General features: G+C 46.5%; 1 protein-coding gene across 8 annotated transcripts in view; it reads right to left on the bottom strand.

Moving 5' to 3' along the window:
* Nucleotides 1-5,846: 5,846 nt before the first annotated feature.
* Nucleotides 5,847-15,846, bottom strand: part of Ccdc136 (coiled-coil domain containing 136) — a 28,056-nt gene continuing 18,056 nt past the window's right edge. For 3 of the 8 annotated variants that reach the window (XM_026411670.2, XM_026411673.2, XM_026411676.2), the window contains 7 exons: nt 14,788-15,294; nt 14,188-14,409; nt 12,915-13,199; nt 11,989-12,306; nt 10,022-10,082; nt 6,294-6,498; nt 5,847-6,170 (listed from right to left, as the gene is read on the bottom strand). In XM_026411670.2, the coding sequence (XP_026267455.2) occupies nt 5,852-6,170; nt 6,294-6,498; nt 10,022-10,082; nt 11,989-12,306; nt 12,915-13,199; nt 14,188-14,409; nt 14,788-15,294 (1,917 nt within the window). In that variant the 3' untranslated portion in view covers nt 5,847-5,851. The remainder of the gene's footprint in view (nt 6,171-6,293; nt 6,499-10,021; nt 10,083-11,988; nt 12,307-12,914; nt 13,200-14,187; nt 14,410-14,787; nt 15,295-15,846) is intronic. The other 5 variants (XM_026411672.2, XM_026411671.2, XM_026411674.2 and 2 more) reach the window with 5 other exon arrangements.

The raw sequence follows: 15,846 nt of genomic DNA, 5'->3' as shown, positions 1-15,846 counted from the left end.
TGGGGGCCGCGCCAGCCCACGGCCCCGCCTCCGCCGCCCCTCCCCCACGCGGCCTGCCCGTGGCAGACGCTACTGGGTTGGGGCTCCCGCCCCCTCCGCAGGGTTCCTTGGCTCTGGGAGGGCGGCAGTGCCCCACACGCACCGGCATTACAAAACTAAGTGTTAGATAAAATATGCTCCCTCCACATCCAGCAGGGATTATAGAGATAAATGGGGAAACTGAGGCCAGTGGTTAGAGCTAAACACACTGATAAGGTGCTGACAGAAGTTTCTGGACGTAGCGAGGCTGTTGACAAGAGCCTGGGAATCTTGGCTTCTAGCCCAGGGCATTGTCCACCTGTGGACTGGGAAGGGAAATTTGTGTGCTTGCACAGAGATGGCCTGAGAGGAAGGAGATGTTACCCAGGCCAATGAGGGGGAGGAGGAAGGTGTGGGGTCTTTCCTCATTGCTCCTCTTTACAGGTAGAATAGCCTCATTTGGAGCCCAAACTCAAGGTCCTAGGGAAAAGACCAAGGATCCTGCCCTTGACTCAGTGTCCCTGTCACCAGTCGGTTTGGCCTCATCCTCTGAGAATGAAGCTGAGCTCAGGGAAAAGGTACTCAGTGAGTCAGACTGTGTGTCCCCACTCCGGCCCCCTCCCCCGAGTCTGACTCAACTGAGGTGATGAGAGGGAAAGGAGAGACTGCCCCTGTGATGCCAGGGAGCCCCCTGGGCAATATGCCCATGTGGGCCACAGGACAGATCCTCTCAGGGAAAGGGCAGGTTAGCCAGACAGAAGCAGGGAGAGCCCTGGTGGAGCAGCCAAGGGGAAATGTGACTGAGGCAGGTGGGCAGGGCCCGGGGCAGAGTGGGCAGGGAGAACCCAGGGAGCCAGGCAAGATGCCTAGGCAGAACTGGGTTCAGAGTGAGCCAGAGGCAGCTGGAGGCTTGGGGAGTGGTGACAGCGGGGAAAGTGAGGCACTAGAAGCACTGGTGGGGGATGAGGAGAAAGCCACAGAACATATAAGGAGAATATGTATTTGGCAACTCGTAGCACACATTGACTCCAAACTTCCTGCCCTCCTTTAAGCTTCCTCTGCTTCCCCATCCTTCTAGACCCAGTAAATTTAATTGGGGAGGAGGCCATGTCTAAGCTTGATAGTCCCCAACTCAAGACACATGGTGGTTTAAGAACTGGGAAGGATTATGGACTTTGTAGGTGAATCATTCTAACTTCTTTACTCTTCCCAAGCCTGGTGAAAAGGAAGGGTATGGTATAGGAGACATCTAGGGGAACTTTCACCAAGGGCAGAGTGAGGGCAGTACCTATTATGGACTAACAAAGAAGTTTAGGGTTTTGTGAGGGCCAGTGCTTATGGTGACAGGGTTCCATGAATCATTTATTTCTCTTCTCATGTAACGAGACTGCCTAGTCCTTTGGTAGAGAGGGGGAGGAGTGGAAGGGACCAGAAACAGAAAAGGGACCTGCTCTGCATAGCTGGAGGGGGTGTTGTCTGGGGGCCCTGATAGTGACAGGCGAGGTATAAATAGCTTGGGCCCTGCAGCTCATGTTCTGTTGGCCGCCTGTGACGAGGTACTCAGGAATTCCACTCTCCTATTGGCAACCCCCTCTCCTTGTCTCCAGAGCTCTCATTCTCTCTAAACTATCTTCATCCAATGGCCAAAACCACACATCAGGTACTAGTGCTGTCCACTTGAGAGGCTGAGCTCTCTTTAGAGAGATGCCCAGCTCAAGATACATAGCTGGGTCTCATAAGGAAAGTGTGGGGGGGGGCAGAGAAGTCAACTTCTGACAGCCAACCCAAAGTGCCAGGAGCTCAGGGTTCCACTGTTGTCTCTGGAGCCTTGATGAAGAAACTGAGGTTCAGATCTGAGAAATGATGGATACCTTTCTGAGCTGCTGGGGAGGGGAGAAAGGGGTCAGGTGGGGTTGCCTGGGGCTCACAGCTCTTCTATGGAACCTAAACATACATAGTCCTGTCTGGTGGGTGTCATTATCAGAGGTACCCAGTCAGTCAAGAGCTGGAAGGGTTCTTTCAGGCATAGTGGCACATACTTTTAATCCCAGTGACTCCATAGGCTGAGGCACCAGGATTGCAAGTTCAAGGCCAGCAATTTAGCAAAACCCTGTCTCAAAATAAAAAGGGCTGGGGATGTAGCTCAGTGGTAAAGCACCCCTGGGTTCAACTGACCAGTTCCAATAATAACAACAACAACAATAATAGTGAATTAGGTGGGAGGGTTCAGAGCAAAGCCAGGGAAAACTCCCAAGGATAGCTTGCCTTGCTCTCCTCTCTGACTCATTATCTCACTATCTCACTTGGGAAAGATCAGTGTGTGGGTCCCAGAGGAGCAAGTAAATGGTCAGCAGAGCAGGGTGCAAAGTGCCAAAAGATGATTCCCGCCAACCTCCCCAACCCCAGAAACCTGAGCCTGTTGCTCTCCAGGATAAATCGGGGCCTGACTCAAGCCCCAGCAGCCAGTCACAGTCAGCCTACCCAGGCACAGGCTGGTGACTCAGCCCTCAATATAGCCCATGAGCCCAGGCCCCAGGCCCGGCCACGCGGGCTGGAACAGACCGTGCACAATGCTGTCCTGGGACCTGCCAAGTGGGGCCCCTTCCCCAGGGAGAGCTAATGTGTTCCTCCCCAAGCCAGGCAGGGATACCGAGAGGGGCTTACTAGGGGTTTCATCAGTTGAGTACATGGGGCTTTGCTGGCTGGGGCCACAGGCCGTTTATAGCCCCCTGACTCATCACCCGCTGACCTATCTCAGGAGACCAGGTTGCCTGGCCTTTCATCTGGGCCTGTCTCTCTCATCAAGGGGCACTGATTGACAGCCACTGACATGGGCTGTATTTAATTTGGGTTGAGCCAAATTTGCCTGAGTGGATCCAGTGGGCCATGTTTAAAAATCTTGTCTTCCTGGAACCAGGGACATTCCTGCAGTCATTTGATGATTCTAGGCTGGTCAGGCCCACAGCAGGCACTGGCTGTGGCTCTGTCCCAGGTGGCAGGAAAAGAAAGATCCAAAGGCTTAATTCCAGCCTCTTCATTTCTGGTTCTATAACCTTGAGCAGGTTACATAACTCTTTCAGGCCTCCCTTTCTCATCTGTAAAATGGAATAACACCCTCAATAGTGTTTTTTTAAAAAATGTGTGAAGATGAGAAGAAATAATATGACTAGCATGACACCTGGCATCTAATAGGGGATTTTAAAAAAAGTTAGTTTGCTTCCTCTGCTGGTGTGTGTGAGTTCGTTCTAGGGAATGAGGCCCTTCCTCACAGCTGTGTCCATAGCCCTGCAGATACACGGCCTAGATATCGACACTACTCCCCTCACCCCTTTCCTCCATCCTGATACACCACCTGCCAGAATCAGAACCAGAGTTACTGTACTTCATAACCACCCACCCCAATAGCAGCAACTGGTCCTTGGCAGGGGTGGCAGTGGTGGGTTGGGCAGAGATAGCAAGGCGGGCCGAGACTGTAGACAACGGGTAGAAAGCAGTTATACAGAGGGTAGAAGCCAAAAGATGGAGGCTCATGAAGGTGTTTGGGGGTTCTTGGTTCTAGCCATACCAATGCCAGGGTGCATGCCTGCCTGTAGTTTCTAAGACATACTGCTGTGGACTTAAGGTCACTCCTCCTCACTCCACCCGTTTTTAAGTTATCTCAAACAAATGTTTAACAAGGAGACCTCTTTCACATGTTTTGGTAACACTGATCAATAAGATCAGGTGGCTCCAGATTCAAACCAAAGGAAGGGGAAGAGATTCTAAAGTGCACAGAGAGGGGCAAGTGTCCTAAAGGCTGGGGAAAGGCAAGCCCACATTCCTGTCATTATTACCCAGAACCTCATCTCCATCTTGGTTTCTAAATCCAAGTGATCCTTGATTTCTTAGCTTATCTAAGTGCTACAGCAAAATATTGTAAACTGGATAGCTTATAAACAACAGAAATTTCTCATTTTTCTTCTGGCTGGAAAGCTCAAGGTAAGGCACATGCAGATTCCTTGTCTGGTGAGGCCACCCTTCCTCATAGCCATCTTCTCATTGTAACCTCACATGGCAGAAGGGGTAAAGGGGTCTGAGTTCTCTTTCATAAGGTAACTAAACCCACTGTGAGAGCTTTGCCCCACTTCCTAATAGCATCATCTTGGAGATTAGGATTTCAACAGGAATTCTTGGGAGCACAGACATTCGGGCCATAGCACTTGGCTATAGGTCATCTTCTGGTCCTTTCCAAATTGTTTTCCAAGAAATTGTTGGTGAGTAAACTGAATAAGCAGGGTCTCACTACCCTCAGAATCAAGTAGTACCAGGTAGCTACAAAGGAATTTCTTGAATTAGGTAATGACTGAATACATAAAACGTAATACAACTGGTGAGGGCAGTGTTTTTCAAATGTTATTAGGCATACTAATGACCTACGTGTCTTGTTAAAATACAGATTCTGTGTCAGGAGATCTGGGGCAGGACTGAGACTCTGCCTTTCTAATAAGCTCCCAGGTGATGTTGATGCTGCTGGTCCTGGGTCACTTGGAATAGAAATGGATTAGGCTACCCTAAATCAGGATGATCTTCAGAGAAGAGTCACTTGAAAAGAAAAAGAACAAGTGGCACCACCCTCAGTTTGCCTGGTCACAGCCATGTTTATAAGGGGCTGGTCCCAGTGTTGGCACTGACTCTAGTCCTGCCAGAAGGGACTTCTAGTTCAGTTATCACTTCTCTAGGATGGGTAAATGGGTAAATTTGAACTCCTCATTTTACATGTTCTTGCTGTTCCCCCTAGGCAAGGGCTGGGAAGAAATGGACTCATCTGGAGCTCAGCAGCATCCATTCAGCATCCATCCATGCTCTGTGTCCATACATTGCTCCACATGCTTGGTTGAATGGAACAAAGTCCTTTGGTGGCAGAAAGAAGAGTCCCTAGGAAACCAGTGGTCATGGGGGTTTAATACACTCAGAGTCTTTCTTTCATGTGCCAACACTCACAATGAGAACAACCAATCATAAAGTGGAACGAAGGTAAACAGGAATACACATAAATTATCTGGCCATTCTGCTGTCCCCTTATGTCCTGCTCTGAGCTCCAGGAGGCTGACCTTGAAAGATCATATCAACTGGGCACCTCTGCTCTCTGGCTCCCTGCTGGGTTCAGTCAACCAGAGGTACCAACAGGAAGCAGGCAGGTAGGAGGAAAGGGCTAGGACTAAAAAGTCTTGCCTCTTCCTCAGGGCCCTGGCACTGCACTCCTGCTTGGGGTTCCTTTTGGGGCTTCAGCTCTTGCTTCCTCCCCTCCCCTTCCAGTGGAGGTGGCAACAGCTTTCCACTAGTGCCAGGACCTAGCTGTGTTGCCTTTCCTTGTTGGCTCTCCTAACCCTGCCTTCTGTGCTTAGTTCCTTCATTGATCTCTTTTAGTTAGTTTTGAGTATCCTGTTTATGGCCAGGAACTTGACTGATGAAAAAGTCATCTGAGCAAACCCCTTGAGTCACAAGGACTAATCCATGAAGACGCCCACACAGATCTTCTTGGGGAATCCTCATACAGGGAGGGGTATGGGTACAGAAAACCTAAGAGGAGGTCTTTTGGACCCCCTCCATTTTCCCAAGCTCAGAGTTCCTTGAGCTAAGTTAACAGGTACAGACCAAACCCTCTGTGATTTAGCTGGCAGCACAGGGAGCCAGACTTGTTTCTGAGGTCATCTGTAAGGTGAGAAATCATATTTAGGAGCCAGATCCTTACGTGAAGTACTTGGTTGAAGGGGAGCTGCTTTGTTCTGGTTGTGTATGAAGCATTTAGTAAATAAAGAGCCACAAAGTCTCATGTAATTGGGTTGATATTTAATTACAAGGAACCCAGGATCTTATACAAGGCAGGAGATGGGAGACAGCAGCTCCCATAAGCCTTTCCAGCTTCAGTGGCTGAGGCTAAGGAGATAGGTGGGGACACATGGGACATGAGTGAGGTGGGAGCTCTGGCATAGTGTGTCCTGCCCAAAGGTGAGGGTGGTGGCTCCTGGGGATCTGCCCTTTCGGCTGGCCCAGGTCTGCCATCACTCCATGAGGCAGAACTCTGACTCCTGCGGTCGCATGCTGGGTAACACATACAGAGCCACAGCTGCAATAGCCAAGAATGCCATAGGCTTCCACATCCCAAACATGTTCTGTGGGGACCAAAGAAAAACGTGAGTTTCCAGCCTTCTGAACCCTTCCCAAAGCCAGAAATCACCTGCCTGCTTGTGCCAGAGAGGGACACCTCAGGAACATCATGGTTCAGCTTCTCTCACCTCCCAGGTAAGCGGTGGAGATCACATGGTCTCTTCTTCCTGACACTAGATATGGGGTGCAACACTGTACATGTCACCTCAGGTGACACTTGTGTGTAAGTCTTCCTTTCTCCCCAAACAATGAGAATACTGGTCCTTAAATGTGGAGGCAAGCTCATGGGCCAGATTGCAGATCTCCACGAGGATGCTTGAGAAAGGGTAGATGCTGTAGCAAGAAGGGAGAGGGTAAAGCTGGATCTTCAGGGAAAGTGGCCATTCCTAGTAAGCTTTGTGAAGGAGAAACAACTCAGAGCCAAGAGGAAGGAAGGGAAGTGAAGGAGTACAAGTGCACAGGAGGTCCTTTATACAGCCAGACCTTATGCACAGAAGGATGTCAGTTCAAGGAAATTCAAGGGAAGTGTTAATTGCCCTGAGAAGCAAATGTCGAGTCACCAAATACCCTACCCTAAGTGTGTGGACTGGCTTCCTAGCACATGTGTTGCAGTATGCTGAGCCTTCTACACACTGCTGGCCACTGGTGAACTCTGCTGATTCATGGACAACAAATAACACCATCAGAAGAGATCCACAAAATACCCTTTAAGAAATGAAACCTCAGATAAGAAAATAAAAAATTGGGGAAATAGTTCCCATTTTTGTTACTCTTTTTACTTATTATGTGAAAGATGACATTTTAATATTGAGTCAAGAGCTATGGCATAAAGTAAAAGGATGTCTTTTGGTAAAGATGGAATAAAATCCATTAATAAGAATACATTTGCTCAGAGAATAACTGATCTAAAACAAAGATTTTAAGATAACTATAAATAACAAAGAAAATCCTCTAAATTTGTAGAAATAGTTACACGGTAGAACAAGAAATATCTAATAGAAAGCAAAAATAATGTTGGAAGTGCATATACAGACTAATCTACAAAGAAAATAACTGAGAAAGGTGCTAGGAAAAATGTTTACATGCATAGATGTTAATATCCTGATGCACATTGCTAAAAATGTCAGTCTAATGTTCTTAAAAGGATGAAAGAGCTGAAATCCATAAATGCTAACTGGTGCACTATACATTGAGCAGAATCAAGATTCTGGACTGGACACATAAAGGAATGGTTTGGGTTTTCCAAAGGAGGAAGTTATAGGCTTCAAGAAATCACAGGCTTCTAGAAATTGCAGGCTTCTGCACTGCATTATTAAATTGATAGATCAAGGAAATCATGTTTTGAGGCTTAACCAAAGTGTTTGACAAGATTTTTTCTTAAAATCCTTGCAGATAACATGAGGAAATAAGATTAGGATGACCATTTGTTAAGTGGTCAATAAGCTAAATAAAAGAGAACTGGCACCCTAGAAGTTGGATACCCACTGTTCTGTTCTTTTCTTTCTTTCTTTTTCTTTTTTTCTTTTTTTCCCCCGGTACTAGGGATTAAACCCTGAGGCACTCTACCACTGAGTTACATCCCCAGCCTTTATTTTTTATTTTGAAACAGGATTTCACAAAGTTGCCCAGGCTGGATTGAAACCTATGATCCTCCAGTGTCAGCCTTCCAAGGAGTTGGGATTACAGATATGCACCACCACTCCTGGCTTGGGTCCTTGCTTGTGACTTGGATGAAGTCATCAGGAGGATAAAGTCCTCCTGGTGGGCTTGTCACCCCTGAAGATAACATGGAGCTGACAAGGAAAGTCAACATTTTGAAAACAGAGGGCCAAGATAAAAACAAACAAACAAACAAAACACTCCATAGGTTAGAACAATGGACTATATCTGATATGGATAAAAGGAAATTTCTACCTTTGGATCCAAAACAATCAAATGCTAGTACAGAATCAGAAGGTGATGCTTAGCATAAGCAATGTACAAAGGGGTTTTATAAACAACACATGAAGCAAATCCATGACATTAGTTACCAAAAAAGCTAATGAGATTTGAGGTTGCATAAACAGAAGTATATGGCATCTTCCTGCTACTTGGAGCCAACTAGAGAAAAGTGCTCAAAATGGGGAAAAAAATGATAACAGGAAATGGAATTAGAGTTTTTATCTGTAGCTAATATTAAGTCCTTAAAATCCAATTCATAATTTCCAGGCTTTTAGTCACCTCTCTATGCCTCAGTTTTATCATGTTTAAAATGACAATAGTAGAGCTTCCTCCTAGGGTTGCTGTAAAGATCAAATTAATTAATATATGCAGTGATAGAGGGGTGTCCAACACACAGTATGTCTTATATAAGTTTATGCTCTTTTTGTTATTGATACTTTATGGTACTTTCATATACATTCACTTATCTGATCCTCACAGAAGCCTGGTGAGGAACACAGAGCTTAGTCAAACATAATATATTTGAGGAAATTAAGTTCAGATGACACATTTTGCCAAGATAAAGCTTTGTAAGAAAAGATAGACTAGACCAAGCTCTCCTCACCACTTGTCAGTCACACATTCTACTACACTATGCTACCTCAAGTCAGAGTTTAACAAGAGCTCTGGGAATAAGAGGCTGCTGCCAGAGGAACTTTAGGCAACAATTCTTTCCTCTCATTCTGATAGGGTCTGGTGAAAGGCTACAGCTGGGTACTTTGGGTCTTACATTATAGGTACTGAAGACATCTGAGGGTGTGCAGTGAAGGAAAAGATGTAAGGAGAGACTTCTGTCACTAAAGAAGCTAAAGACTGTCATGAAGTATAATAGGAAAGAGAGAAGAAGTGATGAAGAGAAGGAAATAATTAGGGAAGTGAAAAAAGGAGGGACAGAAAGGGAAACAGTGAGAAGTACCATCAAAAAATGCTTCGGCTGCCCTCCAAACCTGTGCCTTAAGCCAACTACACCTCACTTACAGGGATGTGAGAAGAGAGGACAGGGGAAGGAATAGCGTATGGGTTCCAGAAAACAGGTGGAACCCCAGGGCCATGAGACCACAATCTGCCTCATGAATTTGGTATTCCATTGACAGATAAGGTTACATGAACTGGGGCCAACTGGGAGGTGCCCAGAATGTATCAGTCTTGATTTCCTAAGAATACTTACATCTGTAGCTAGTACAAACTTTTCATTAGTACTGTATTCTCTTTAGAAAACTTAGCTTAGGAAATCAATTACAATGGAATCTGGCCTCCAAAAGGGATAATCAGAGAACTAAAAAATATTTCCTGGTATTCTGTTCTAATTTTCCTGAAGACTAGAAGTACCAAACCAGAGAACTTTTCAAGACAAGGTGCACAATATGGTTAGGGGTTCAGTTCCACTTTCATCAAGGTTGAAGGATCAATTTAGGTTGCTCTCATTTGAATGCTCCTGGGGAGATCAGAAGAATTAAAGCTCTTCCAACCCCTTCCCCCCCCCATGGGAAGAGGGAGTGACTCCTTATTTTGTCATCCTGCATAGAAGCAATGATGAGAAATTGGCTTGGGGGTTAAAAAAGACAAAGAGGGCCCAAGGCAGCCTTTCAGACAAACATCAGCTCATCAGAAGTAGTTGGGCAGCTTTGACAGTAGCAACAGTGCTGGGTTAATCCAAGTTTTTCCCAGCAAAGGATAGAAACTCAAACCATGCCTTTAGTAAACATTCCAACTCCCTGTGCATTCTGTACTCCATGAAGACATGCTCGAGAAGTTATAGGCATGTGACAGCTGGAGGAAAAGCCGAAGTAAAACAGACCTGAGCATCACCTGTTGTATAGTGGCCAAAGCAAGAAGCAAGCAGCTGAGAGGAAAGAGGAGGAAGCAATACCAGTACCTGCGTTAGGATGATGTCTCAGCCCACCAGCACCAGAGCAGAGCCGATATGACCACCAGGCCTACAAGAGGCAAGGAGAAGATGGGGGGATCGGGGGCAGGGGATGGCTGCAACACGTCAAATGAGAGAAAAGCACAAGGAGAGACCAGGAGATGTGAAATGGTATGAAAAGACATAAACACACGAATCCAACAGATAATGAAGATGAGAAAACAAAGGGGAAAGAGAAAAGAATCCAGAGGTTAAAAATCATGTAGGGTAGAGCAGTAGCATTTCTTCTCTGCCCCTGGGCCCTGAGGAGAGCAGAGGAGGAGTTCTTCCCACTGGCAGCCTGCAGAAGTCACAAAATTGAATGGGTTGAGCAGCAGCTAGATCCACATCTGGGGCAAGGCCTGTTTTCTGTCTTGTTGTGTACTTCTCATATCTGGTCAAGCAGGAGTTATCTGCACTTAGACCTTTGTTGTGGGCTGGACTCTGGAAAAGTGAAGCTCCAGAGTAAACTGAACTTCCTTAGAGAAATAGGGTGGACACTTCCTAATCACTCTAGGAAAAGCCTGTCTTTGGCCAGGTCATCTGGCTTATTTTCTATCAAGTTTCTTAGAATTTTAAGCTCTAGTTCCTATGATACCCTAGGAATCTTGTACATTAGTTGTGAGACAAAGTGCACTAACACTAAAGACAATGGAGAAGGGTTAGTTCTTTGACAAAACAGTTGTCTAGAGAAACTGAATTTTATAGGCAATAATAAATATACCATCTGAGTGCCCCACAAAAAGAGAAAGTACAGGACCCACTGGGGCAAAGGGGGTAACTCCATACATAGACACAAGGAATAGACTTGATTTTGAAGTACAAAAATCAGATCTGGCTTTATAAATGTGGTCCCTCAAGATTTCTATGAGGCTCTGAACCACCATGTGGTAGAATATGAGGAGTTCAAAGAAATGTAGCAGTTGCTTCTACTGTCTACATCCTAGGTAGGAGTCCTCTGCCACAAGGTTAACAGAGAACTTCACAATGGATCCTTAACCAATGCTACAGAATGAATGACTGGAAAATTCCAGATATCCTTAGAATTGACTGGGTTATCCTAGCACAAGAGACTTATTTCCTTTCCTGTGTTTTGAGGGACAGAAAGGACCTATACTATAAACTGAGGACTTTCTCAGGAAGTACTCAAACCCCAGAGCCCCCAAAACACCCAGGGCAGGAATTCAGCTGGTAAATACCTATACAGATGGGCCAATTTTTAAGATGGAAATACTTCTGTACAGTTGGTAAATTATGCTTGTTATCCTGGCATACCTCCCCCCATAATACCTCTACCATAATCTCTCAAAGATCCAACAACCAAAGGGGTTAGGGCTATAGCTAGTCATGGACCAGATAAAGCCCCTGTTGTAATCACTCTTATCACCCCCCCACCCCACCTTCATGTCCTGCAGTATTTGGAACCCAATGGGTGGCACAAGCCTATAAAAAGAGATTATCACCTTCCCCATACCCCCTAACAGCAATGACAAAGGTTAAGCCTAATATGGTACCAATGGAAAATAGGACTGAGTGACTTGCCCAAGCTGACAGAAATGCTCCGTAGAAGGCCTCACACTATTAAGGTCCTTCATGTATTGCAAAGACAGGAACGAGGGAACCCTCTTGACAGAGAAACATAACAAGGGCTACTATGCAAATGTAAGGAAACAAGACTCCAGAGATCCCATCTTGGTCCTCAGAAAAGGTGGTCATTGTGAGATGGTTCCATAACAAATTGGTCTAAGCCTGCCATTTCCCTTAGAGGAACTGCACTCTCCAACCCTTCTCCATACCCAGTTCCCTGAGTACCAACCCTTGCACTGGTTTGCCTATGCTCTGATAGAAGCCCATCCTTGGCAGGGCCAGTCCTGAACACCAGGGTGCCTGAGCCCAAGGCCCATTTCCCACTTGATCCAACCTTTGGTTGTGGTTACCTTTTTACTTTCAGAAAGTTTAAGAGGGTTGTTTTCCTCAGAAGTCTCAGGGGAAGAGTCATTGTCGTCGTCTTCTTCATTATCTTCTTCCTTATTCTGTTCACTGTACTCTTCATTTTCTTCCTCGTGATCTTCTGTTGTCTTAGCCTCCTTAGCATCTGTTGGCTCAGTAGCTAGCTCATCTGAGTGAAGCTCCATGGTTTCCTCTTTTGTTTCTTCCTGTTTTGGCTTTCCCACCTCCTCTTTCTTTTCCTCCTCTTTTGCTAGCTCATCTAATTGGCTCTGGCTAGCCGTGTAGTACAGTACCACCTCCAGAGACTGCAAGGTGGAGGTAGGGCAGGATGAGGGCTGCTGTTACCCATGAAGAATCCTACTCTCCTGACAGTGCTGCACTATCTTCAGAAAACTCTATTACATCATGTTACTGTGCCAGGATGTAGTGCTATGTTCTCGGACTGCATAATGTGGAAGGTAGTCACACCTAACCTCTTGGGGCCAATACTCTAACCGGCCATTAAGCCCTTTCAAACAGCTCACAATTCTTGGGCTCTGTGCCTCTGCTTTTCCTTCCCACCCCTCAAGGTGACTCTTATAGTGCCCAATCCTTTCACTTATTAGTACACAACTATTCTGAATAAATCCCTTTCCCTGTATCTGGTTGGTCTTCTCTTGCACATGTAACTCAGGAAGAACAGAGGCCCTGGAAATGGGGCTGGGCCAGTGGGAACAGTTGTTCAGCTTAAGGCACTGCATCCTCCCTTCCCACCACTCCTGAGAAAAGGGAGTCCCAACTACTGGTGACACTTAAGGATCCCAGAAGCCTTTGTACAAGAACCTCACCTGGCAGAAATGGCCGTGGAGATGATTATTCCTCCCAGCTCCTCCTCCACCCTCCTAACAAAATGGCTGCTAGAGCTGTGACTCACCTTTGTGTTCTCAATGTTGCCCTCAGAATTGTCATAGGATGGCTTGGTCACCTTTTTCTTTTTAGCCCCGTTGGCATTCTTGTTCATGTTCTTATTACCATTCTTTCCCCTGGCCTCTTTGCCAACATAGGACGACTTTCTCTCTTTGAGCTGGTGGAGTTCTTCCTGGCAGCACTGCAGTTGCCCCTCCAGCTGCTCCTGCACTGCCAGGAGCCGCCCCTGTTCATCCATGCTAGCCTGGTACTGCAGCTGCAGCTCCCGCAGCTTGCTCTGCAGTTCTTTGATCTGTTGGTAGTGGGGCCAATTACCCAAAGCTGGGCCCTTGCAATAAGCCTGGGCCCTGCTTGGAGGTCACTGCTAAAGCCCATGAGGAAGTAGACAATAAAGAAAACATTAAACTGGAAAATAAGCCTCTTAAACAGTTTTATAAATAGCTTTTCCCTAACTAGAGGCATCTGAAATTTACATCTGACCAGATTTATAAAAAAAAAAGTCTTAAATTATGGGTTTTTTTGTTTTGTGGGCCTTTTTTTTCTTTGCATAACTTGTCTGGGGAATAATAATTTATATTATTGTTTTGATGGGAACTCCTATATCACCCAACCCATTTCTCTCATAGGTATGTTGACTTAAGGAGCTATGTTGCACACATCTGAGAATGTACTAGGCTTCCATACCTTCCCCCAAGAAACAGGCAAATTAAAACCCAGCTCCCTAATCTCAGGTTTTGTCTTCCTTGGGTGATGGATCCACCTGGTGGGCACTACTTGGTCTAGTGATCTTTCCCAGATGCATAGAGACCCTTTCACAGGAATGTGAACAACATCAGAGACAATGCCTCTTCTCCCATCCTAGCAAATGCAGAGCACTTTTCTTGGCATTATTGAGAGATCCAAAAGAAGATGTGGTCCTGTCCTTGAAGTATTTATAGTTTAGCTGGGGAGACTGGACAAATGCATACAAAATAATAAAGAAAATTGGAAAGTGAAAAAGTATAGCTCCACAGAAGTTCTCTAGGACATAGAGCAAAAGAGAGAAGTAATAAAAGGAAGAAGAGGATAGTTCCAGGAGAGGTGTCTAGATGACTAGCTCAGTGGGCACCTGAGAAATGTCCCTCAGATTGAGTGGTGTCCATCACATGCAGCAAACTGCCTGGCCTGCTGGAATTCAGTCTCCCTGTCTGCCATATATTTGTATTCTCTCTGAAGTAGCCATCCCCTCCTCCAGCTTTCGGGACTCCTAGGAGAAACCCTGCCTCCCTGGCATCAGTTACCTCACTCCTGTCGTTCTGGGGGGCTGCAGATTTCTCCAGGCTTTCTATGCACTCCTTGAATTCCTTTTCGCAGGTCTCCAGCTCTTCCCTCAGCGATTTCTGTTGATCCAGCAGCGTGCTCATCTGCTCTTGCAGTCGGGAGTGCTCCTCTTGGCTAACCTGGTACAGGGCCTGCACTGCCTGCAGCTTGGTCAGCACCTTGGCCACCGTTTCCTCAAAGTGCTGCAGGGGGTAGGGGAGCAATGACAGCACCCCAAGAAGCTCTGACTCTGCCCCACACTTTGCTAGGCCCTTCCCTACACACAAAACAGTGGCCACAGGGATCTGAAACTGCCCAGGGAGACACTATTTTTCCCCACAAGGAGTACCTGACTGTGTTGATGACAGTCCTCAGTCCTAGGACTGGATGGGGGCACCTCTGTAGGAGAGGGACTGAAGAGGAGGCAGGGCCACCATGAGTAAAAGCCTTGCTTGCTTCCAGGAGTTTCCCAGGTCAGCTCTGACCCCATTCCCATCTCACTTCTTGTGCCCTTCCCCTGGTGACATTTCTCTTAGAAAGACAAGAGCCTATAATCCCCTGCCTAACCTGAGGATGGTTACCTCCATGTCTTCAGGCACAAGTGGTTCCTCATCAGCGATGCTGCTGATATAACTCTTATGATAACTGTTAGAACTACTGGTGGTGCCATAACTCTTCTTAGAGATGATGCTGCTGACACTGGAGAGGTAACTCTTTGCAAAAGTCTCACTGGCACCCATAGTGCTGGCATAGCTCTTGAGGAAGGACTCACTGCTGGCCTGGCTGGTACCATAATTCTTAAGAAAGCTTTCCTTGCCATCAATGGTGCTTGCATAACTCCTGTGAAAGTTCTCACTGCTGGGAATCACACTGTCAGAGTTCTTCTTGCAGGACTCAAGGCTCATTTTTATTGAGGGGGACTGCTCTTGGAGCAGCTGCATTTCTTCCAGGCAGAGCTGCATCTCTGCCTGCAGCCTCTTCCGCTCCTCTAGGAGCCTCCCATGCTCCTGCTGCAATAGCTCCTGTTCCTTCTGACTGGAGATATACAGCGCCTTCAGAGCCTGTAGATCTTCCAGGAGCAACTTGGACTGCCAGGGGTAGGGGTGGGAGACATCACCATTACTCTAAAAGACATTTCAGTCCCAGTGTTTAAGTGCATACCTAAGAGAAGTGCATACCTACCCTTCAGACTCCCCAGACCTATATCTTTGACTTAAGCCTCCAGGTGATTGGGCATGTGTCAGCTTTCTGTACATTTGGGAAAATATTCCCAGGGCAGATACTCCATGATTTGGGGGTTCCCACTTCTGCTGGTTTCTGCATTCTGGCACACCCTTCTCTCCTGAGAGCAGCCTAGTTGTCTCAAGGACATCCTGGCTCACTACCTCACCCTCTTCTTAGTCAGGTGTATCCATTATCCTGACCTTTAGGCTTGGTCTTCTACCCAACCCCTAATGTTAAAACCAGCTCTGGATTCAAATGTGCACCTCTAAGTAAATCCTTCCTGAGAAAGTATAGGCTTGGAATCAAGGTCTTATCACTGGTCCTTTACTTCCTGCCCTGATTCTGAACCTGGCCTCCTGGGCATGTTTCCCAGCCTCTCTGGGCCTGCCTTCTTGGCTACTTATGCCTAGGATGAG

The sequence above is a fragment of the Urocitellus parryii genome, chromosome 3, assembly GCF_045843805.1.
Source record: "Urocitellus parryii isolate mUroPar1 chromosome 3, mUroPar1.hap1, whole genome shotgun sequence".
Lineage (NCBI taxonomy): Eukaryota > Metazoa > Chordata > Mammalia > Rodentia > Sciuridae > Urocitellus > Urocitellus parryii.
The sequence above is the reverse complement of the archived record's forward strand: the minus strand, read 5'-3'. Positions and strand labels throughout refer to the sequence as shown.